The 25,726-nt window shown below is 47.8% G+C and overlaps 1 protein-coding gene across 4 annotated transcripts in view; it reads right to left on the bottom strand.

Annotated features, from left to right (window-relative positions):
* LOC111853570 (ephrin type-B receptor 3-like) overlaps nucleotides 1-22,087 on the bottom strand; it is a 46,527-nt gene extending 24,440 nt beyond the window's left edge. For 2 of the 4 annotated variants that reach the window (XM_023830594.2, XM_023830591.2), the window contains exon 1: nucleotides 21,414-22,086. In XM_023830594.2, coding sequence (XP_023686362.1) covers nucleotides 21,414-21,477 — 64 coding nt within the window. In that variant the 5' untranslated portion in view covers nucleotides 21,478-22,086. Of the gene's footprint in view, nucleotides 1-21,413 lie in introns of all 4 variants that reach the window. The other 2 variants (XM_023830593.2, XM_023830592.2) reach the window with 2 other exon arrangements.
* Nucleotides 22,088-25,726: the final 3,639 nt, after the last annotated feature.

The following is a 25,726-nucleotide window of genomic DNA, read 5'->3' on the forward strand; positions in this document are numbered from 1 at the left end:
GGGAATTGTGGCTGTCTGTAGATCCGAACGCGAGGAAAAACCTGACTGGCGAGTTATGAAACATAATATGTAACTAAAAAGTTACTCTTCTGCTGCAGGTACAGATATTATTACTCCCGAGTACTTAAAGACACATGGGGCAGCTTCCATCTCATCTGAAAGTAACTGGGGCCTCTGACAGTACAGATTGCAGAGATCTGATGAGGAAGTGATTGTCCTGCACCTTTCGGCATGCGGGATGATTACGCATTCACTTAGTCCACAGGATACATTTTCAAGAAATGGAGTGAGTGAGTTCTGGAAATTTAACATAAGCTGTCCAGCGGATTACATGAGGACTGAGTGAGTTTCAGGTCCCGACACTGTAACATATGATGAGGGAGCCTGACTTTAGCGCTGAATGAATTCGGGAAATCGGCTCTTCAGTCACGGGAGAGAGGCCGCTGTCGGCCACGAGGATGCGATCCGTCGATAAGCAGCATGGCACTATCTCACCATCGCTTATCTGCCCCCCTCCCTCCTACATTCCTGCCCGCACTTTGATTGATATCAAGCTCACGCCATCAGCTCCATTTGCATTTTTCCTCCAAGTTTCCCGAATCATTCCCTGAGCAATCAGCTTGTCTGAACCGTGTTGTAGCAAAGGACACACACACACACGCACACACACACACGTGCCCACATCCTCAGGGCATGACATAACCAGGCTGGTACACAGTGGCCCCGGCGTCTGTTACACACCGACAGGTAGGAACACGTAAGGGTGCACGGACATGTCGAGCTGACACACGGGTTAGGAGATGATGCTCTCGTCTCTCAGTCATTCACAAGACCGCCCCCTGGGGGCACGGAGGACTCATAGCAGCTCTCTAAATGACAGACAGAGCTGCTGGCCCCTCCCAAACCTCAGACAGGTGTGGGATTAGCAAGGATTGCCGTCTGCCTTCCGCGACACGGCCTCTTTTAACGCTAAAGCCACCCCCCCGGGGCGAGACATGCGGCAGAGAAGCCCGACGCCGGTAAATTGGCACTTACTCACGGCCCCCCCCCTCATTTACAATCGGCGCTGCAAGGAGGAGCTTCGTCAAGAATGACTGACACCCCATCGGGTCTTCAGGGTCGGGGGTGTCCGAGGGGCGAATAACTGCCCCCATTAGGGGAAAAGGAGCAGCGGATTTGCATAGATCTGCAACAGTCAGTCAGTCAAAAGAAAAAGGAGAAAGACAGAGAGACCCCCCCCTTTGAGTTTCTGCTCTTTTCTCCTCTCTTAATTGATTTCTCTCCTGCCTTTGTCTCCAGATCCTGCGTAGAGGCGTCCATGCACGGCTGCCTCACCCGCCCCTGCGCTCCCCCACCGGTCCCTGTGTCCAAACACTCCAGCACTGTTTAGCTATAAAACATGGAGGGGGTTATGGAGTGGTGATGGAGGCGAAGAAAGTGGCCCGTAAACTCATTAGGGCTATCAGGCCCGCGGCTTTGTTCGCCACCTTTTTACTGGCCCAGGGGGGCGGGCGGGGAGGGGGGGGGGCAAAGGAAAAAGAGAGAAAGGGAGGGGAGGAGGAGAGGAAAAAAAATGCGATTGGAATTTAAATAGACTGGGCAGTGGCTGAGTGCGGTGATTACAGCCAGTTTGAGTGGAACCGTCACCAGTAATTGGTGATAGGCCTGGTGTAGGCGGCAGCCCCCCCCCCCTGAGGAATTTCCAGAGAGGACCCCCCCCGCCGCTCCCTCGCCGCCGCTGCTGTGCACGCTGCTGTCACTCAGCCCACAATAGCAGGCCCTGTGGCTCTGTGTGTGTGTGAGTGTGTGTGTGTGTGTGTGTGTGACTGTGTGTGTGTGTGAGTGTGTGTGTGTGTGTGTGTGCGCGCGCTAATAGGGCAGCCTGTCAGCGGCCGAAGACAGGGAGGACATGGCCTCGCCTTCCTCCGGACTGGAACGGGAACTGGACTGGAACTGGATTAGCTTCTCGGAGCCCACAGGCGAGCCGATTGGCTGGCGGGGCAGTCGAGCACGGAGCTTTACGGACCCCTGACTCCCTTAACACTCCGCCCTCCGTGCATCACAGGGATTAACTCTAAGCCTCGAACCCAAAGCAGGTTTATGGGTCCCTGCCACACCATTAGAATTTCGGGGACGTACCATTTCACCTCAGCCCCCCACCAGTGTAGGGGTGGGTCTTCCCAAGAAGCAGGTCCCTCACCCTGCAGACCTTAAGGAGGATGAAAGGGGAGCGGGAACAAAGAGGCTGCTTCACCGCATTGTTTCCCAGGGTGTGTGTCTGGGGCGTGCAGCCCGGTCCGGATCAGCGGCGAACTGCGGATGCGGCACCGTGGGACGGCCCTAATTACAGAGCGGACAACACAGGGGGCCCCGCAGGCCCGGCACCCCCACAAACAGGTGTGTGCGCACGTCAGCGCTCGCTCCATTCCCACACGCCGCCACTCCCAAGTGGATGGTCACTCAATAAGACTTTTAATGCATATTAGTAACAAAAGGAGGAGTTTGTGAAAGAACGCAGTGAGGCTGTCCGGCGTATTGTCGCAATACACAACGTGCAACGGTGATGCGACGGATGCTATCTCAGAAGCTTCCTTTTTACCCCCCCCCGAGATAAACAGACGGGCCCTTTGTCTCACGTTTACCGGCAGACGCAGTTTACGGGGCTTCTGGAACATTCCGCAGACATCAGATTCAGTCGTGGGCCGAGCGGCACGCCAGCACGTGTGCCCGGCACGTCAGGGCCTCCCAGCCGGACTCTCGAGGCCCGGGGGGGGGGGGGGGGCAGACCCCCCACGTCACCCGCAGCAAGCTGTTGGGAATTGCCGGTGTTGTTGTTGCATTTTTTATTCTCTGCCCCCCCCCCCCCCATCCTGCAGGCCGCCTCCACACTGCTAAGCAACAACGGCAAGCTGTCCCATGGCCCTCGTCTCGCCTTTGTGCGAAGGTTTTTTTTTTTTGTATCTTCATGTCTGTGCTTGCTCCCCCCCCCCCATCTCAGAATGTAGGCCTCCTGCGTGTGAGTCACCAGCCCAACTTCAGCAGCACCCTGACAATGCAGGTATTACCGTCCAAAAACTCGGGCGCAGTGGCACATAGCGGGACGTAAGAAGCTGCCGCTGACGCCGGGGTCGATGTTCTCCTGGGGCGCGCGGAGACTCAAACCCCCCTCCTCCGAGATCCTTTCCACACATGTCACAAGTCTGCCCCCACCCCAAAAACTGTTTCCCCCCTTTTCTGCCTGTGTATTTACACCGAGAAAAACAAGATGGCGAGAATCGCGGCCAGGCTTTAAAGGCGAGGACGGCACCTAGAACACAAAACCACCTCACGCAGAAAATCTAGGCCTGTCTGCTCACAAATATCTGGGTTCCCTGACTCTCCTCTCCCACCTTCTCCTTACCTGCTGCATCATAATCTATCCGAAATAGAATTTTTTTTCCCACTCTATGGAGTGACCGGAATGATATTTAATAAATCCCAAATTGCTATGCAGTGTGTCCACGAGTTTTTCAGGCCAGATTCAGTTTCATACCTCACACACAGGTTACAGTGACGGCTGTGTTGCTATTCCGTACTTTGCAAATACACCATATTCCCCATGTCCTCATGCACAGATTGTAATTTGCACACTTCTAAAAAAACGACAACCAGCTCCAGAATATCCAAGAAACCAATCGACTCCGTCAACCCCGCCGTTAACATCCGGCTCATCCCATTTTTCCCTGTAAAGGCCCCCCTCCCTGCCTGTCAGGCGCTGCCGGCTCCGGCTGGAACGGGCATCATTAAAGACGACGTGTTTAAGGGGCCCTTTTATCTGAACCGCGTTCCAGAAGACAACTCTGCACTCGCCCATGAGCAGTGCACATAAAAACGTCTGGCTGCAGTGTGCGTGTGTGTGTGTGTGTGTGTGTGTGTGCGTGTGTGTGTGTGTGTGTGCGCACGCGCGAGAAATGTGCATGTGTGAGTGTAGCGACAATGTGTAAAGCTGCCGGTTCGGTTTCTAACGTTGACATGCCGTGCCCACGGGGCACGCAGCCGGCAAAGGGCTGTCCGTGGGAAATGACTCCACCAACGAGGAATCGCCGTGGCAACTCTCCACTTTCAGCCAAGGCCTTGTTAGGCTTCCAGTCTTTTCATATTTCCATTCCTTGGCTATTGACGTATTATATTACATACGTGTCAGTGCACTGTATTTTATTCTCGTCTTTGTACGGTGATGTTTTTTTCCTCCCGCCGCCTGACAAATCATGAAAGAATGTTAAGAACTGTAATCATGTGTTATGTAAAAAATGCACATCAGATACGCTTGTTTTTAAATGTATCCTGTCACTGACTCAGGGCTTAGTAAAGGGAAGCTATACAGGTTTTACATACGTGAGTCGGCACTCATCAGATAAGCGGACGCGCCTGACGGCTCGTCAGACCATGTGATAAAGCAGAGGCGGGGCTGACTGATGGCCCCACCCACTGCGTAGACGCAGGAAACCCCTGCGGATGGTCGGCCCGGTTCACAAAAGCCGGTCCCTCCAGATCACCGCCGGCCGCTTGCGTCGCAGGGCATCCTCCTGCGAGAGGGCGCATAGGTCGACCGTTCCCTGAGGAGACAAGCCTGGGGAGGGCCGTTCCATAGATGTGCCCACCCCCCCCCCCCCACCACTCTCCACATGCCGCAAGCCGTCACAGAGGGCAGGCGTGCAGCCCGTGATGTCAGAGCAGCACCACCGCAATCCTGCGACGCCTGACTGTAATGTATGCGCCTCTGAATATGCATACGTCTCACGGTCGGGAGCTGCAGCCTTTGGACCCGTTTCCTGCCAGTCGTGTGCCATAAAAAAAATTTAGATAAAGAAACGCTTCTTAAATATGCCCCTTTAAAATCCAGGGGAAGGTGCTGGTTGGACAGAAAACGTGCCACGCCGGAGACTCAGTGAATGCTAAGAGAGGCGTTAAAAGCAGGACCCTGGCTGTTCTCGCTTGGCCCTCTTGCCTGTTGACTCACTCTCCTGGATCAGTCTTCCACCTGGAACTCTTACAGACCCCCAGCATCAGCGGAGCGACTCCCGCTCTCTCTCTCTGCCTCTCTCTCCCTCTCTTTGCCCCTCAGGTTTTATGAGGTGCCTGTTTATAAACACGCAGTCCCAGTGCCGCAAACGTCACGCATCTTTGACCTCCCCAAGATGGTGCCAAACGCGCTCGCTTACAGCGCCACCAACAGAGCCATTTACAACAGAAGAAATGGTGGAAAAATGACATCATACTTCCGGCTTCGGGGTGCCATCCGTTCAGTATTAACGCCATGGGGTGGGGAGGGGGGTTATAATGAACTTGCTACGACGGTGATGAATGAGCAGCAGTTTCCACATACGCGGCCGCCCACTCCTCGAAACGGAGAGACGAGGATTTTGTCAGAAACCATAAATACGGACTGTGGTGTTTATTATTTTTTTTCCCTGCTGCAAAAGCAGACTCAAGCTGCTACCCGACACAGGCACAGCCGTGCACACGCGTGCACACGCAGCACACGTCACAGGAATTATTGCATGTTAGCCAAATTGGGAAATTTACTTGGTCCTGTTCGTCTCCCTGCAGAAACCTGGAAACACAGATTATATTTTTCCCGTTTTTTTGGTTCTATCTCCAGCAGGAACGTCAGCGTGTCTGAAAATGCTCTGAGCTTGTGTGTCTCTTTTAAACTTAATGCCAGGCCATTCAAACATGCCAGCATAAGTACAGGCAGGTACCATTCAAACACCTCTTTCTACACCCATAAATTATTCATTACAAACTGCCAGACTTGTAATATGCATTGCTGACAGTAATTCTGAAACTAAACTAATTCCCTCTGTTAACTTCAGTCCATTAGGGTCTTTTTTTAAAAAAAAAAACAAAAAAAAACCATAAACTATAAATAAATATTTGAAAACTAATAAGCCGCAATTACTAGCACTCAACATCCAATTCATTCAGAGCTCAGATCGTCTGCATCGGAGATGTGATTTTATATATTTATAACCACAATAATTACTCTTGGATCTCACCATGGGAAGATAAGGGAAGCAGTTGTTAAATTGCAAAATGTAAATGATTTCAATGACATTAATTTCCTGGGCATGTCGGGGTTCACCCCAAACAAATCCCACGTAACGGCTTTCGCATTCTCCGAGCGATTAGCGAGCGATCCTCATTAGCCTGGCATTAAGTGACGGGTAACATATAAACCGGAGGCCAGGGGGCAAGGTGGCGGACGGGCGGGACCAGGGGCCACACCCCCCGCTCGCCGTTGCAGATCCCATTCGTTCACCTGCTCACCCTTCGTTGGTATTTGGGTCAGGCAGCCAGACGAGGTTGGAGGTTTGGGTGGAGATCCGGTGGTTTGGGTGTAAAGCCTGCTGAAAGGTGGCAAGCCCCACCCCCACGCTACCCCCCCATCACTGTTATTGGTGGATATTAATCAGACACATAGCGGTGCACTGTCAGACTGCCAGACATGAAGTTCCAGTACTGCAGTTCATAGCACTATAGTTTCAGCGTGAAGATCTAACAACACATAATAGCAAACAGATGCCAACTCATTATTCACTTTTATTATATGTATTTTTTTCCTCTTATTCTTGCCCAAAAGTGTGTTTATTTGCAGTTCGGCACCTGGGATTTCGACAAGACAAGAGCAATAATAATGGTGATCTCAGCCTCCAACCAGTGCCGCTGGATGGATGATCGGCTACAGGGCAGAACCTCATCAAATGGCTCCTTAAGACCCCCCCCCCATCCCCCCCGCCCCGTCCACACAGTTCCTAATCGCCGCTCTGTTAATTAATCTCACACGCTGGTGATTGTGACTCATTAGACCTCCTTCCTAAATTGTTTTCAGCTCTTAAGCACTGGGGACCGCGCGGTTTTGGGGGGGGGGGGGGTGGAAAGAATTAGTTATCGAACGGAGACCGGAGGCATCTCTGAAATCAGCAGGGTCAGACGCCACCGGGTTCTGAAATTCCCAGGAAAACTGAGTCTCTGAGTTCACCGAATCGCCTAAATGAATAAAGCCAGAGTCCCTCCCACCAGCCAGGGAACATCTTCCCGGTCCCTAAAGTGTTCCCTAAACCCGCAGAACCTCCTGGTAAATAATTCACAAGCCAAAAAACGCAGAGGAGTGACTCACGCTTAATAACAGATGACACTGTGACGGAAGTGCGTCTCAGAGCAATTAAACGTATCGATCGATCGATTCACTGACATTCAAGACTTTGGGGGTCCATTACTGCAAAGGGATTAAGTGTCACCCCCTCCCCCCCCCCCCAAAAAAAAAAAAATGCAGAAACCCCCCTTTGCAGTAATACTTTGCCTCCATACTGCAACACAGGAGCATAAATGTGAGAAAGTCACGGCGCAGAGTGACATATTAACACAGGGCAGTGAGTTATGCATAATTCATCACAGCTGAATTTGTCACCAGTCAGTTCTGGGTTAACGGCATCCTCAATCAGCCAGTTACAAGCTGCGGCGAGTTCACTACCGTCGCTCGGGGCGCCGCGATCTCAGTGCTGTGATTCCGACGGCTTTCGGTCGTCACGACCAAAGCTCCTGACTGAAACTCAAACTCATACGACGGGACGAGACGGGAATTCTCATTTTGTCAACCCCTCCATCACCGACGGAGCCAGCGCTCGGCGGAAGCCTCACAGAATCCCAGGAACAATAGACTGTGACAGTGTTTATTTTCTGACACATGCCTGGTATGTGACGCCTGTCAGGAATTCAAGAAAAGTAAAAGTTTTAGGCCTGAAGAGAGGCAGGGAGAGCGGGAGGGGCGCGGGAGGAGCTGGGGCACGTCGCAGACGGCCGAGCCGGGGGAGATGTGTGCCTTGCCGGTCCGCTGGCGTGTAACCGGAAGGAGGGCTCGCAAAAAGGCAGCCGCCCGGTCCCAACTCACCGCCGACGGCCCACGGCATCAGCCGGGCTGCTCTATCTGTCCACGCTGCGGCAGGGAGGAACAGAGCGGAACGAAAGCGGGCGGCAGGCTGAAGCCAACCCAACTCCTGGGTGGTTTGGGGGTGGGGGTCCGGGGCCGGCGGGCAGGATTTGGAGTGGTGGGGGTGGGTGTTAAGGGGCTCTGAGCAGAGGTGGAGCAAGAGAAATGGGGGGGGGGGGGGGGTTGGTGGACTTAAGCCCCTGTAAAACAGCACAGGAATAAAGGCCTGACTGGGTCGCCATAACAGACAGGGATTAAAGGGTGAATCCCATTGTTGATGCCCGAGTGAAACAGAGAAAGTGAGAAAAAACAAAGAATGAAAGAAAGAGGAGAGTTCAGAAGGCAGGATGGCCCCTGGGATAGACCTCCCCCCCGTTCTGAAAGGGCTCCCCTGTCATTCGCTCACAAGTCATATGCACACAAAATATTCCCCAATTCCAATTAACCGGAGCAGTTCTACAAGATGGGGTGAGATTCCCAGTACAGCCTACAGGGGGCATAGCGTGGGGTCTCTGGACGGCACTGGCGGACGCGCGGACACTCTGCCTGCGGACACACGGAACACACAGCGGCGCCGAGCAGCAGGGATGGGTCTCTCCTAATTACAGACCCCATGGGTCACGCCCCCTGGGAGGGAGCGGGGGGGCTGCACGCCGCATTTCAAACCCGGCCTGGCTTTCACTGAGAGGCTTTTAATTGACCCACCGGGGACGGATTCCAAACCGTTTCTGTCCCCACCCTGTGAGAAGCCAGGCGGAGCAGCGGCTCTGTGAAGCAGGCGTAACATTCTGCGGGCCGCGCCGGCCATGTTCCCAGGGTGAACGTGCGACCAGGGACCACGAGCCGCCTCGCTCGGCAGTCACATTAATGCACTCGTGAAATAAAAAAGAAACAAATATTATTAAAAAATATAGACATAACAAGTAACTAAGAGTCACAAATTGATCTGGAGGTGCACATGGGAGCCTTATCTGCACACATCTCGCCAAACCGCATCGAACTTGAGCCTTTATGTGGAAATGTGCAATCTCAAAATCGTTCTGGTCATTCCTCTCTCCGTTCTAGGTGGATGACGACAAAGAATGTGCCGGAACCACGCTACCCATTACCAGGAAAAGACACGCTTCCGTGGAATTATATCGTAATTTTCAGACCCTTTTTATCTCACTCAATCGTCGCTCTACTTTAAGCTAATTACTTATTTATAGAAACTGTAAAATTAAAGCAAACTGATAGCAGTTTACTTATTAGAAGCGCTTGCTTCAAGCCTGAAGGGCAGAGTCTATTTACAATGCAGACTATTGTGATTAAAAGAAAACTTCTTTTTCTTTATAACTCGCACAATTGTCATGTTCAAAGTTTACTCATGATCCATATTTTTTTGTTTGCAATTAATTTTGCACCCACACCCCCAACTAGAATGACCTGTTGCATGGATGGATGGATGGATGGATGGTTGAATTCTGTACGCAAATTCTATGTTGCTATTAAATGCAAAAGTTGGATGACGTAACGATTCCCTGAAGTAGAAATGGCATTAGGGTAAATTCTGTAGGTTTCACACATCAATGGACACAGAAATAATACTTTTAACTCACGGGGGAAATGACCATATTCTGATCAGCATTTATTTTAATGATGTGGCCAAAAATCTTGTTTTTGTCTTGGGCGTCTTTACTCAGACATGAAATATTATATGCAGGTACACACAGTATGCAAGCTACCCTGGTACCTCAATCCTGCCCCACCCAGACTCGCCGTAAAGAAATCAGCAAGTCGGAAATGTGCTCTAAGCTCCCAGGGCATCACTGCTCTCCATGACTGACCAGCATCTGCAGACGTCACTCATCACCAAACTTATAATCTCCGGCATTCAGTCATCGACTGGGGGCCTCGTTCAATCCAAGTAACCAAAGTAATCAACTCCAAAAATGAGCTAAAAAGTCGCAGAAAACAGTTAACGCTTCACTTAAATGCGACTGACGAGCACCAAAGGCCGAAACCGTAACGAGTGAGCGGGCGAACAGAGCCGTTTGTCTTCTTAAAGGGAAAATTAAATGGGAAAGGAGATGGAAGTAAGGAGGGAAAGACTAGGATTACGGCCATCAGGCCCCGAAACGCGTGGATCGTCTACTAGGGCTGCCTGCCGTAATTGCCCGACTAATCAGTCAGAGCAGCGTCTGAACCCGATCGAAGCGCATTGCTCATGAATAAGTAAGCGGGCTGGCAGGCTGCTTGCTTAATTAACCAAAACCTCATATCCCATGGGACACCCACACCCCGGTGTGTTCCGTGGGGGGGGGGGACGGGCCGCTGTCAGAGGCAATCTCTCCCCGCCACTCGCACTGATTGATAGGGGACCAAATTGAATCCCTCGTCATCGCTATCCTTTGAGTGTTTTAGCGTCGGATCCCGAAGGAGACATTTCAGGGCACGACCAGCTCCGGCGCTGACACTCTGACACCCCCACCCCCCCGCCCGAAAATAAATCTCCACGCGGCCGCCGGGTCACCTGACACCGCTGGGCCCCCCGCTCTCCTGTTAATCCTTCCTGTGACCTCGGTGAGTCTCTGCCTTTATTTTCCCCATTTTGCTTACCTGCCTCCTCTTCCGTTTACTGCCACTTCCATCCACCCAAATATTTTCTATACCCACTAGTTCTATGCAGGGTTGTGGGGGCCTTTCCTGGAAACTACAGTAGGGGGCGCCGTTCCAGTTTCATTTCTGCTAACCCGCTTTGAAATTACAGACGGTGGCCGCTCGGATGTTCAGATACTCAGTCAAGGGCAAGGGGGAGAGCAGGGAGCCTGTCAGGGCTACACTCAGCAGCCTCTGTCTCCTTATGCATATTTATTCATTAATGTTTTTTCTTAGAACAGTTTTATTCATAGATTCCCACTCCCACATTGATCTCCCGCCCCCTAGAGCAGAACTGGAACTGAGTGCCTGAACCGCTACGCCACCTGCTGTCCGGGGACTGCACTGCTCACCCTTAGCATGGGGTGGGAGGGGACGGCAATCGACAACCCAGATCAGCGCCCCCAGGGGAGCAACAATGGCATTTCAGCGGCTGCTGCCGGGACGAGTCTTGAGTGCCGTCCTGAGATTTTACGGCAGTGACTTGGGGGGGGGTGATAACGGAGAAGGGGAACAATGCTGCAATTAGGAGCCATCTCTGATAAGACCGCATCTGAAGTGAGGGTCTGAGAGTGGCCTGGGTGGGGGTTGGGGGAGGAGGGTGCACTGGAGGAGGTGCATTGTGTGCAGGTCGAGCGGAAAGATAGCGAGAGAATAGGGTGTGGGAGCTGCAGAGAAGGGAGTGGTGTTTAATACTAATGCGCGTAAATCCACCTGTTCGGACCGGATAGGCAAACCTGCGACATTCCTGCCGCCGGCACACATGCCCCGCCCCCCCCTCCGCTTCACCGCGCCGCTTGGCTCACGTCGCTGCTCCTTTGGCACGGACGCCTCCGCCGGCTCGTCCAGGGTGCCGTTTATCCCAGCGAATTCATTCCGCCGTACGGCACGGGCATTAAGAGAGCGGATCAGGCTTCCGGGCTCTATTAAAAAGGCTTTCCAGCGTGGATCGCCGGCTTCTGGGGAGGCGCCAAAGCCTGATCGATATGCCACCGTCGGCACGCGGTACATATGGCGGACAGGACGGAGTCTGCGTAACGCTGGGCTGGGATTAGCCATCGCTAACAGTGCTTAAGAGCGATTCCTGTAAGTTAAAGCATTTAATTACAAATGCCTGGGGTCTTAAAATACCAGGAGCGTAGGGAGGTAGTTAAACGACGGCCCGGATTTGCCAGGCTTCCTGTCAGTCATCCGAGGCCGGTCAGGGGTGCTGTCCACACTCAGGCCCACAGAGCCGCCATCGGTCAGCGATTCCTTCCAAGGTGGACACTACGCTCCCTAAGTAAATCTGTCCTCTGAAAGAGAGACAGTGGAAGAGAAATAAGGGACGCTGAGTAAAAAGGTAAGGGACAGGGATGATTTTAAGTCATCATTCATACAGAGGGGTCAACCTTATCATTAGCCAATGAGTGACAGGGAAGGGTGCACTCCAACAGCCAATTAGCTTTCACTTGGGTCCAGTGCTCCAGTAGCTCCGCCCCTAGCATAAGACCCTGGTGAGAGTTCTGAAGACACGTTGTTATCCGAGATCGTCATAGGAACCCCCCCCCACCCCACAAACGACGCAGCTGAGGTGCGAACCAGGTGGCAGCCCCGCCCCCCCGCCGTTTCTCGACACCCTATCAGACGAGCTGGCCCATCGCCTTCCTGAGTATCACTTCAGCAAACGCTCTCGGGCGGCGTGACAACGTCTGTTTCCTGTCCCCCGCTTTGTCCCCCTTTCCACCTCGCAAGCGGCTGCCGCATTCCTGCTCCGGGACGAGTGCTGTGTTCGCGGGATACGCACACGGAAGGACTTTCCCCGTGGATGATGTGGAAATTATGATCCCACGGCCGCCCCCGGGGTGATCCGAGCGACGGGGGGGCGTGGCGGAGCTGTCCACGCAGGGCTCATGTGCCATACGGGCCACAGATGTCAGAGTCGGACAGGGGAAATCTCCAAAAATGTGTGAACGGGCCAGAAACTGCAGGAGCCTACAGAGCAAATCTGTCAGCAGCCGTGGGCCAATCTGCCTTATTATCCAGCGAAACTCTGGAGCTTCTGAAAGGCGAGACGACGAGCCGATCTGTAACCATCACGTCCGGCCAGGTGTGACGCCGCCGTGCCGCACGCGTGCTGCACAGATACAGCTCACTAGGGTTTCATCATGCACTCTAGAAAATTCCGGAAGCTTCTCATCACACAGATTGTCTTGTGCTCTTCTTCACAACCGCACGCGAAGGAAGCATTGGTCTCTGGGGGGGGGCATCAGGCTGGCAACATGGGGGAAGGAGAATCTGTTCTCCCGTTAGCTTCACCCACCATGTGCCTGAGCAACTGTTACTACCTCCAAGCCCCCCCACAATTCCTGCCAGGGTGAGTAACTGAAGGCTTGCCCCCCCCCCCCCCTCCCTCGAGGCAGACACCGACAAATCGGCCCCAACCCCCATGTGAATCCCAAACCACAGGTGGCATCCACCCCCATCCTGAGCCACATCTGTACGTCACCCATTCAGGCCCCTCCCACACTCACATTCCCTCCCCCGTACACTTAATGCCAAGGAACCCTGCACCCACCCCACACTGAATCGGTTTCTGGCCTTAATCCTGTCCCTGTCCTCCATCTCTACACCACTGTGCCTTCTCACGCCGAGGGAGGGGGGCCGAGAACGCAAGGCGACCCAAACCCACTCCCCTACCCCGCACACTCGTAATTAAAGCGGCTCACCGAGAAACTCAATTAGGATTAACCCCGACTGCCGCATGTGAGAGCGCCCCCTAATGTTCAGAGGACTGATTCACTTTACAGCCAATAATTTATTATTATTTTTATTATTATTTATTAATCCTGTGACACAAAACCCCAAAACAAGGCCTAACCCCAAAACAAGGCCTAACCCCCAAACAAGGCCTGACCCCCAAACAAGGCCTGACCTCAAAGCAAGGCCTGACTCCAAAACAAGGCCTGACTCCAAAACAAGGCCTAACCCCCAAACAAGGCCTGACTCCAAAACAAGGCCTAACCCCCAAACAAGGCCTGACCCCAAAACAAGGCCTAACCCCCAAACAAGGGCTGATCCCCAAACAAGGCCTCAAGCCCTGTATCTGGAAAGAAGGGGGACAAAACAGGTTCCCACCACCTGGGGTCCACTTAGACAAAACCTTGTTCGGTGGGGGTGGGCACCACACACAGACACACACACACACGCACACACACACACAGTCACACACAGACACACACACACACGCACACACACACACACACACACACACACACACACACACAGGCACACAGACGCAGCTGCATCGCAGATCTTGTCAGCATGGTAGGTGCATTCGTCATGTAGCCCAAAGCCTGGAGATGAAGACAATCCCGGCTCCCTCATGAGGAATGACTGTCAGTTACCCCCCCCCCCACCCCCCACGTCCCAGCCCCCCATGTGAAAGGCACTCTGACATCAGCCTGGGATTAATCACAAAAACAAATCTACGGAATGAATGACTTTACCTGTGAGTGAGCTCATACCACTGACTCACTCACAAACTTTATTTACAACCCCACCCCCCACCCCCCGCAGTCAGGGGGCCAGACCTTTTGAAGCTCTACACCTTGTCCTGGCACGACTTCCCTGACGAAGGGTGCCGTTAAAGCGGAGTTCCCGGACAGTCCTTGCGTGAGGCTATGGTACGGCACTCCAACTTAAAATGGTTAACGCTGCAAAAAATGACCACCGCTTTGGCCCCCTCACCCCTTAATCACATGTCCAGAACTTTCCGGAAACCGAGAGAATACCCCAGGCAGCCCCAGCGCCTCTCTACTGGGGAAAACATTTCTTTTTTTAAGTTTACAAGCTGGCAAGCGAAAAGCGGGCCGCTGAACTCTGAGCTCAGCGTACCGCCCCCTAACTTTGTTTCTCTTTATTTTGTCCTTCGTCGTTTAAATCGGGAGAGGAGGCCTGCCGTACCTTGCCCCGCCACATCTCCCGTTCTGCTCCGATAGCCACGGACGGCCCCTGTGGGATCCTGGCATCGGGCAGCCCCAGACACGACCCCCAGCAAGCCTCACAGGGGTGAGTGTCAGAGGCCTGGCCCACGGACCCTTCGGTAGCTGTGAGCACAGCAGTGTCATTAATACCCGAAAGCTGCTTACATAACCCACAATGCATCCATTTTTAAAGCTGCATGCTTTCCCTTAATAGCTTAGCTTACGGATCTCGCTCAAGGGTACAACAGCAACACCCTGTGTAGGAATTGCATCGCAAGCGTTTTTTTTTTTTTCTTGTTTATTTTTGTTTTCTTTTCGTTTTCAGGTAGCTAGAGCGTTCCTGCTGCCCAGAGAACATTGCTTGAATTTTGAGATACGTCGAGTACAGCCTCAAGCTGAAAATATAGGGGCCTGCTCCGTCGAAAAGCCGCAAGCTTAAATACCACGGATCTGGCACATCATGCTTTCGGACGAGGCGCTGCCACGATTCGAAGGGGTCCGTAGCCCAGGGCAACTGGAAAACCACCCACAAGTGTACTGGTGTGTACTGGCTCTGGGCTGTCAAAGGCTCTGTGAAACCATAATCAGATTTTTACATTAATACGACCTAAAGATGGCACACATATTTCTTCACTGGTTTTGGCATTACATTTCCAGCAGAGCTATTTATAACTGGCATTTATAATTAAGAACACATCAATAAGTTAAAAAAAAAAGAGAAAAAGAAAAACACGTCCGGTTCCAAATGAGTCAGGTCTTCAATTTCTTTGATTTTTATTTACATGAGTACACAAATACCTATACATTTTTTCAAATGTTAAAGACAATAATTATTCTCCTCATATTTGAAGACAAAATACAACCTGAATGTTCGTATTTCATTAAATATGCGCAAACCACTAACGGCGTTTCATATGAAAAAAAAAATCGCCCAGGCCTATATATAGACAGTCATAATATATCTAGTTAAGGCGCCTAGAAAAATATGTATCTACCCTGCATTAAAAATACGAATTTGCTGTACAGCAATTACACTGCTTTTTGGTACAAAGTTAAACAAGTCTGTTACTTGCTATGGCCTTAAAACTCAGAAACACTCAGAAAGCACTAGGAGATGTGTTAGATTTTCAGGCTTTGCAAAAATGTGCCTGTTTGTCAGGCACATTTTTAAAATAAATGAACCGGTATTTTATTTTAAACCTGTCCATAATCCGGATCGATATTTCGGATCTCGACCTCGATAATAAAAAGAATTTGCTGAGTAACGTTACCTTTGGGGAATCCGCTTCATCTCCGGCGCTTCAATGGTTTAAGGGACAAAAACAGCCTTACTGGGCGGTGTCTAAAAGTACTATTCTTAAAACAATAAAACTAGAGTTTACCAAAAGTTTAATAAATCAAACTGGTAATGAAAAGTCTCCACCCTGAAAACGGCCCGCATTTCGCCCCAGACTGGAGTCGCCGGGAAGAAAGATGGATCTTAAGAAGTCTATTGACGTTCCCATGCATTCGTTTACCCGGTGAAACAGAAAGAAATCACTCACTCCACATCATTGATTTCTCGGTTAACAGCCTCTAAAGAACGGTCTCAGAGCAGAAACACTTTACCTAATTTAGAAAACCACATCGACTTAGCATGCCGGCCCAAATACTTAATAGTAAATCTAATAATCAAACGCGGGTATCGGCTTCCGGGCGTTTTCCTCCCAGTCAATCTAAAGCACGAGCTCAGAGCTCAAACGATCTTTTGGATGAAATTATTGATTTATCTAATTGAATGAGACAACTGAAAAGCAAATGGGGAATCACTTATTCAGTAATTTAATTTGTTTTGTACTTATTAAAGAGTTATTAATAATTCTTGTTTTAGACTACTTGGAATAAAAATAAAACCACATCAACATGATCCGTGATATTGTTTCGTTTAGCAAATAACTTAATAGTTATTATAGCCTATAGCCTAGTAATTAAACTTTTGTATAACTTATCTTCCTTACTCATACAAAAACTACTTCCGGAAGATAATTTATGATAATAATAATAATAATAATAACAATGATAATAATAATAATTATTATTATTATTATTGTAATAAAATGATTACTGATTAGTTAAGATTAAAAATATCTGCACGGATGTTTCTACTTCATGGGCTGTTTTCTCCGTGTATTACTCAGTAACCCCCGAAGTTTGTCCCGTTTGTCCCGTTTCTGCACCGGCTTCCCCGCCGCGTCCTCCACCCGTCCCTCTCCGAGCGCCGGAGCCGCGCCGTTTCCTCGGCTGCCCTGCGGATGCCCTCACATTAGACAAGACAGCAAGATCTTATCTGCATAAAAATAGTCCGGGGCTTGACTCATTATTCATCCATTACCTTTACTAATTGAACTTCACCTTTCTGGAGGGCAATTTCCCTAAACGTTCAGCGTTTTGTTGTTAATTCAAACACAGTGCCAATCATTTTATCTAGATCAAAGTAATAACGGGCTTAATGATGTTTATAATTGTGTTACTACCCCCTTTCAAATAAAATATGTAAATTTCTAAGATCATTTCTTTACACGCAGTTAGTTACCGTTAGACCCCGTAAGCAACTCCCGAGACCCTGCCTATTTATCAAAATTTATTTAGCAATTAAACTGCATCCAAGTTAAGGCAGCAAGGCAACGAAGCCCGTAACTCATTTTTTTTTTTTTTACACAAACGCATGCGGTCGCTGCATAAGCCCCAGTCTATATACCACAGAGACGGGCGGTTTTAAAACGACGTTCTTTCAAACAGGACCAACTCAGAACTAATCCATAAAGCTGTAGAAATGTCATTGTCACTTTAACGGGGGACATCTCTTAAGTTGGGGACAGCCTGCTAAACAAAATGGCTGTCCCCCAAGGCTCCATTCAATGAGCAACTGTTCAATAATAATAATAATAATAATAATAATAATAATAATAATGCTGTTTCACGTTATAAAAAATGCTGTAGTACTGCACATTATGTGATAAACTTTTTCAAATGTTGTAACATCACTGGGCTCTTTCAATTTATTTGACCAACAGATTAACGTTGGGAAAAATGTCAGTTATGTCAGACGCCAGCGTAGAACGAGCCCCTCTAGACACTGAGTGAAGGGAGCCATTATTGGATGCTGGTATATGGATGACATTGGGCCATGTGACAGTAAAGAGAGGAGACAATCGGAGGGAGACACAGGTGCTGCTGTAACCACTATTTCACTTTGGATTTAATGGCCTTTGGATTTTCATGGAAGCCAACATTGAGACCGGCCCTGTTAGCCAACTGCTGCATTTATTCATGGAGCTAAGGGTCGATTTATGGAAGGGTTAGCCTGCACTCAAGGTAACCAAGACCTTGGAAATATCGTCTCCATCCAAAGCAAGCAGAGGTGCGAGAAAAGAATAATGGCACCGGCTGGCAGAGTGAGCAGAGGAGTGGGGAGAGGTTTGGAGAAGATCTGGCCGTTCTCCAGACGTAAATGCTTAACCTGGAGATGTGTACCGCTGACTTACCAGCGTGCAAATGTGCATAAACAACAAAGAAACATACATCCCCAGAAACCATGACATACACACACGCATCCCACTACAAAACAGTTTGTTCTTAACTTTGACTTACATATACGAGTCAGTCCTTGGCCTCTTTCAAAAACTTTGATTAACATCAGCTGTTGCCAGAATGAAAGTAAGTAAAAAATCTGCCAATTGAATTTGTTTACCGAGTTTAAAGGGAAAATGTTTAAAGTGTCCCATGATCTGTTCTTTGCACAGACATGAAAAAATGACATTCTGCTAAAAACAATGTTTCCCTTTAGTATGACTACAACAATATATAAATTCCTAATCCGCTGACTGAATTCAGCAAAACGTAAACAGCACAAAGACTACAGCTTACACACAGCTGATGGGGGTTAGCAAATGGATGTTTCTACTATACAGGGATTTAAAGATTTCTCAGATTTTTACAAAAAACGTTATATAAACCTGTATTAGTTTCCCTTTATTGTGAAGAGATGAGAATTATATACAAGGCAATTTAAAGAAATTTTATGGTGGAAAACTGGAATACACTGTGTTTTGTGATGTAAACACCACTTACAAAGTATTATTTTTAATTGAGACTATTAGCAAGAACGTTGATTTGCGCTAACAATTAAAACAATATTAATTCGAAAACTAAAAACATGACCCTACCTACAATTAATCCACTAAGAAACTGGCCTGCCACTTTGTTTTTCTGCTTTCTTTTCAAACACCAAATTCTGACAATAAATTGGGAAGAGAGACACCGAAAATCTGTGATGACCGTTTTCAAAATGAAGACAACATAATTCCGCTTAATTCATATTTCAACATCTGTTTTGTGCTTCGTCGTGCATAATCAGAAATCCACTTTTATTGCCGTAAAATATCAAGTACATCTTAAAATTTTCATCTAAGAAACATACAAGTGGACAACCATTTAACAGTCGAAATGTCGATTAAAAAGCTGGTTAAACGAAGCATTTTTAAAAGATTATTTACCATTATATTTATTGTTTGAATACGCTAAGCTTATGGCCAGCAGGACAAATGGCCTCATTGACTGCTTCGCTTGTATAGCTGGGAAGTGGAAACACTCGAAACTACCATCCTCACAAGTACCGGACAATTACCGCTCACTAAGTAAACTGTAAAAGTGATTGCCCGAATTGCAGTACAGCAATATATCTGAAATAGCCATTACCATCTGTATACAATTTAAACTCGGTTCATAATTATTCCGCAATCAAGCCTCGCAACAAAATGTTACATCACCGTTTTCTACAGATTCTGTCTTAGAGTTGCAAATTCATCACTAAACAGACGATAGTTCTTCCTATCTCATAGGCCTAGGTGGGATTCGCAACAAACATAATGTGGTAATTTTGTTAAACATAATTATAAAAGGGTATCAATAGAAAAACGCTCTAAATTTCATTTCTTTAAAATGCACGCTTAGATGAGGTGCCCATACAATATAGGGCCTATTTCGATGCCAGATATATTAGGTAATGTCGCTAAAATGCGCTTATCCTTATCATAATTCACATTATTACCGTATTTATATATTCATTCAGGTGGACAGCAGTGACCTCCAGTATCCATTATTGGTCTTTCACCGGCCCTCTCCAGGGACCCCACGACACCGTAAAGCAGGATTATTTGAGAACTTCATAGGACAGGCCATAAATCATACAAACATATTCAAACCGTAATGATTCGACCTTTGTGACTTACACCATTGTTTAAATGATATAATTTAAAGTATATCCTGGCCTATCAACTTGTCGCAATTAGAATAGTGATTTTGAGTCGTTTTGTGCATATCAAGCAATATCCAGTCCGTGCTGGAGTGACTGAGAGGAAAAGTGTACATATTCCGTGAAACTGGGGCCTTTTTTTTTTACAATTAGCCTAAAACGCAAAAAAAACAGGGATATTCTGAACATATGGTATAATTGGATTTTTTTGTAAGTAATTAAAAGTGAAACGCGTTCAATAAATTTACACCATATAATTCCTTGCTACATATTCACAAACCGTAAGTTATTAATTTTATTAAAAATGCATTATTTCAAAGTCACTGCTGTGTAACCTAATTATAGTCAGAATGGCAAGTGATTGGTAATTGATGATCGGCTTTGATTTAAGTCTGCGGTTTCAAAAAGTTTTGTTACACAAGCAGCGTATGCGGTATATCCATTAATATTACCATCTGTAACACACTGGCTTCGTTCATGTTGAGACTGTGTCTAAATTACTCATTTACGTAGTGAGTCTGAATAACACTACGAGCAAAAAAGCACGTTAACGTTGGACTCAGTGTGTGTGCATATATATATATATATATATATATATATATATATATATATATATATATATATAATGCTGCCATACAACAATCCGCCGTATTATCCTGATTAATAAAATTTGGAAATCAGGAAAATATTTTTGATATATAGGGAAACACCGAGTTTTACAAATAAGCAACTTTTGTGGTGAGTGACATAAGGGAATACGTATGTAGAACAGGTTATCTATACATCTAAGTCGTAAAGAGAGCCTGGTTTGATTTGTTACAAAGTGCCGTCAGCCCGCATACAGCAGGTCGCGGATCACTAACAGCGATAACAGCTGCAATATTCGGGGTCTCCGAAACCTTTAGGAAACCTGAAGTCTTAATGCTCCGGTGCTTCGCGAAGATTCGAAAAAACAAGCCTGGTTTGTTAAGCAGACGTCTCACTTGGAAAAGAGCGGCCGGTGCATCACGTCGCCCGCCCCGCTAAAGGAGACGCGCTCCGGTTAACTGCGACTCCCCATTGAGAGATCTTGTTGCGCTAATTTCCTTTGGGGGGGCGAGAGGCAAAGAAAGTGTGCACTTATGCAAAGCCGTCTTTTGGCATTTAAATGCGGTATAATCGCTGGATGTATATTCCGGCGAACTATTGTTTGGATTTCGGTGTAAGCCAAGCCAGGTGTAGACGCTCCCATCGAGCCGCAGTCCTGGACATTTTAGAGGATTTGATCATCCCTTTCGGTCCCCCGGATCCAGACAGATGAAGGGGGGAAAAGCAGAAAAAATTATGTTCAAACTGACCACAGCGATCACACCATGTGCCTGCGATACATCGCGTTTTCAGCCGAATCCACTCCGCTCAGCTTCGCGTAGCCGCGTCTCCGAAGCGCGTCGGTCCGAATTGCGCATAACATTGATCGGCACAGTGATCGGTAAGCAGGCAGCGACTATGAGCTGGTAATTAAAAAGCACATTAAAAGTAAGGCTACGAGGCGGACCGCGATCTAACTTACCTTCAACGGCTATAACCGCAGGCAATATGAAGCCGCACACAAACAGCAAATAATCCATTGTCATAAACCAGGGACTTCGGACATGAAAAAAATACGTTCCAGTGGAGAATCTTGGTTAATTCCCCGAGAATTGTGATCTTGGCGCAGTCGGGTACACTTGCTTCAGAACCCCCACACCCAGAGAAACCCCTTCCAAAAAAAAAAATACAGCCACAAAATGAGCACCCGACGCGGACAACCTTCCCGATCTGAGGAGCCTAAACCATCAGATCGCAACTGAACCAAAGTGCTACAAGGCGTTTACTTCTCATCTGTCCATTCAACTACGGGGCAAGTTGCCCCTTTTTTTTCCGCTACAGCACCGGTCAAAATCACTGATGCATTTAAGCAGGTCTTGCAATAGAAGCTGTTTTTCACAGAGCTTAGGGAGGTAACTCCAGGAGTCTGTAGGTTTATGTCTTTGTGCTATTTTCTTGCTGTATTGACACCATAGTCCAGTCATGCATATATACCACCATGCATATACGCGTCTGTGCAAATACTTGAAAATATCGCAGATCGCCGTAGCGCAAAGGCTGTAATTCCCTGAGCGAATTATAGGTGCAGCCTAGTGCTGTTGTTCGCCCGCTCCGTCTGCGTATAGGAATGAAGATTGGGAAAGAGAATGAGAGAGGATTTCGGGGGGTGAGGAGGAGGGGTTATGCTTAAGGGAGCTGCCATTCCTCCTTCTCTAATAGTCACACCTCCACGACTCGCTCTGAATGCAATGGTACGACCATATGATCTGCCGCTTTGCCTGCTATGTTAGCGCTGGGTCGCAGATCTCCGATTACAGCGGGGAAACAGCGCCTCCTTCGGGATGTTTGATTTCAGTGGAAAATATGGGTGCAGTACATCGTCTCGTTTACTATGTTAATACAATATTAAGCAGATCACTGATTGTTTCGTTTCTAATATATATAGTCAAATAGCTTTGTAAGGAAAACCGTGCGTGTATGTGTAAAAATATAGATCGTAGAGAATCGCCCTCTGTCAGAAATGTAAGCTAATATTAAGCAGGACTACAAGTCACGTATATTTCAGTTACTTTCTACGGGAGCCACATTAAAATGATGATAACAACAACAGCAGCAACAACAATAATTTTAATAGTCATAATAACGACAGCTGCTTATTATTTCAATTGAAGAATAATCGTTTTGTCAAATTTATAACTATATGTAGTACTACTAATACTACTATATTATTATTATTATTATTTATTATTATTATTGTTATTGTAATTCTTCTTCTTCTTCTTCTTCTTCTTATTATTATTATTCCATGGTGTTAGGCCTACTGATCACTCAGTCATCTATTCCCAACAATCTTTATTTACAATTTGTTACTCACAAAGACATGTTATTCAAATAATCTGTGACTGATATAAATACGGCAGCTTTGTTTGGTTTTCCTACCCACTCTAAAAATTAAAAGGGCACCAACTATCAGTCACACGAAACTAGGAAATACAAATTCCGTTTAGCCAATCTGTAAATGTCAGGCTTTGGTCGAAGCTTTCAGTAGCTATATATTTTCCTGCATCTGAGATATGAACTACGATGGAGTTAATCTCACACCTAGTCTTCTGAATCATTATATTTCATACTGAAATATAAGCTTTCGCAGAGCTAACTATCTAACTAGGCTTATGTATTTGTGTGTCACTTAATAGGGAACAGAGGAATGTGTCTGATTGTTCTCTTTGTAGATTTAAAAAATTTTATCGATGGGGCTTTCTTAGGCCAGAATGACGCGAGGAAAAGAACGATTCGGGGAAGCCCTAAAGCGGAATGTCTGCTGAAATAGAAGAGAATTAAAGTGGCTTGTTAAACCCTAAATGGCACATAGGCAGAAGGCACCACTCACAGGTCGGACGGCACGGCTGGAAACGCCAGCAAAACAAGACTCTGCGATCTGCTGTTTTTTTTTTTCTGAATTAAAAAAAGCAAGAGGCCTTTTAAGATGATACTTTCATGAGAGATGGAGCGGCACACACATATTAACATGCGTGTGCATAGCGTAGCGGTGCTCTGACATAGCCCATAGGATACTCCCACACCTGGCGTGCATTAGGAACCGGGTAAGTAAAGTGGCCAGCCTTTTATTGCCATGTGGAAAGTTCTGGAACGGCCTCCCCCACATCTCTTATCCGCCGCCTCCTCAGCTACCTAATAGCGGCACAAAGTGGTGCAGGCTTAGCCGAATGGCCTTGGGGCTGAAGGTTTGGGGGAAGGGGGGGTGCTGGAGAAAACCCGGAGACACAGCTCCCCCCCCCCGGCTGCCCCGGCCTCTGTTCGTCATACTCAGCCCCGCAGCGTGCAGTGAGATCTGTAAATCCTCTGCCCTTTCGTTCACTCTGACCCCACTTGTTTGCCTTTGAGGAAGCAGACAGGTATTGTTGGCCATTTCAGGTTGATGTATGGTCACACTAAAATAAAAGGGGGGGGGGGGCTCTAAATACTTCTGCCGTAGTAATACTCAACAAAAAAGGCAGAAGGGTGACATCATGTTGAAAAGATATATTAAGGTGTTTTGGGTGGGTCCTCTCCTTTGGAGGAAATAATGTTTGCTTGTTTTTCCTTCTTTTCTTTTTGCTCCTTTTCTTTTCCCTTCTTTTACTTTTTGCTGCACTAATTCCTTCCACATTTTGACCACACCGCAGGTACCAAGTGTGGGAAGCAGAACCCAGATACCAGTACTTCTCCAGTTTGAGGGCACTGGGGTATTTTTTAAGGGAATGTTTCAGAGCTGCCTACCGGAATCAAGGCACCTACATTCCGGTTTGATGTTGCATTAGGATGCAGAGACCCGAACCCAGAGCAGCCTCTGGGAAGCAGATGGCCTCCGCGCCAGGCAATTACAGACCTCATATATATTACCGAGGTTTTATTACACAAAAGACGGTTCAAGGAAAGGCGACCTAAAATGTAAGGAAGAAGGTAGAGTGTCTCCATGCCAATGAATCTTCATCAGAGTCATGTTTAAGGGTCTCCCCCCCTCTTCTCTTTTCTACAGTCAATGAATCTTCCCCGCAGAACCTCCCCCCCCCCCCACCCCCCACTGCCCTGGACACCTGGGGTGTAGACATCGCATGAGGAACGTAGTCTTCAGCGCTACAAATTATTGTTGTCGGGTTCAAAGGACTCCTGCGAGCCGACAGTTTTAGCGTCGGTCAAAACGCGTCGGGCCGGGGGGGGGTTACACTCCCCCCCTGCTACCGCAGAACAGCCATAACGCGAAGATTAGTATGGCGGCACGGAATCAATTCACTTTCCTGATGTTCACTGGAAGCAGTGGAGTGTCTATTCATTCAGTACTTTCCAGTTGAAAAAATATTACCTGCATTTCTCCATCTGAGGACTTCATACATAAATCCAGAGGACAGCAGTGTCTGAGAAAGCTTTTTGCGTTGCTAGTAAGAAGAAAAAAGATGATACCTAATCAACTTTTACCCAATTGCTGAAAAATCCAGTCACTGTTTCTGCACTGGAAGTTCCAGTGTAAAACAAGTCAAGGGAAGAGCCGTTTGTCTTGAGAAATATGGTCGGCAGGAACCTAAATCCTGCTTAGCCAAACACCAAACACTAAGTTTAATTATCTGGAGCCTTCTAATGCAAAGAATAGACATCGGTGTTTACTTAGGACCAGGTGCTAGGCCTTCAGTGGACTGGCAAAAAGTGATCGGTCCTGCTTTTGCCATTTTTAATTAAATTTATTGGAAACAAAACAGAACCTTAAACCTTTACATGTCTGGCTTCGGCCGGTTGGCTGAAAGTCATTCTGTATGTGATTTTTCTGCAGAAACCCCACAGTATTGCATACTCTCTTTCCAATTACTGCTCTCAACTTATACCAGAGGAAAAATTATTTTAAGTAGGACAGCCTGTGTGGTCCTTAATGCCCTTGTTTTGGCATCCCACAAAATTTATAGACATGGTCTATTTTATCCTTGGTTTACCTAAATGTCTCCTCATCATTTAGCTGCGCTGCTGATTTTTCCGGAACTCTCCACACCTCGTGTTTTTCGTAGATTCTGCGGAGAAACATCTAGCTGTAATTTACCCTGAATGTGCAGAGGATAATCACCGTTCAACTGCTCGCCGTCTATCTGTGGCATAATAAAAATATCCCCTCTGATTCATGCTGAAGAAGAGGGAGCTTTGTGCCGTACACGAGTGCCTCTGTATGTCGTGTTATATAAACTCATTATATGTACTATGCTGTCTTAAAATGGCTGACATGGGCCAACGTTAATTTTTATCCAGTGAATC

The sequence above is a fragment of the Paramormyrops kingsleyae genome, chromosome 21 (genome assembly GCF_048594095.1).
Source record: "Paramormyrops kingsleyae isolate MSU_618 chromosome 21, PKINGS_0.4, whole genome shotgun sequence".
NCBI classification, from domain to species: Eukaryota; Metazoa; Chordata; class Actinopteri; order Osteoglossiformes; family Mormyridae; genus Paramormyrops; species Paramormyrops kingsleyae.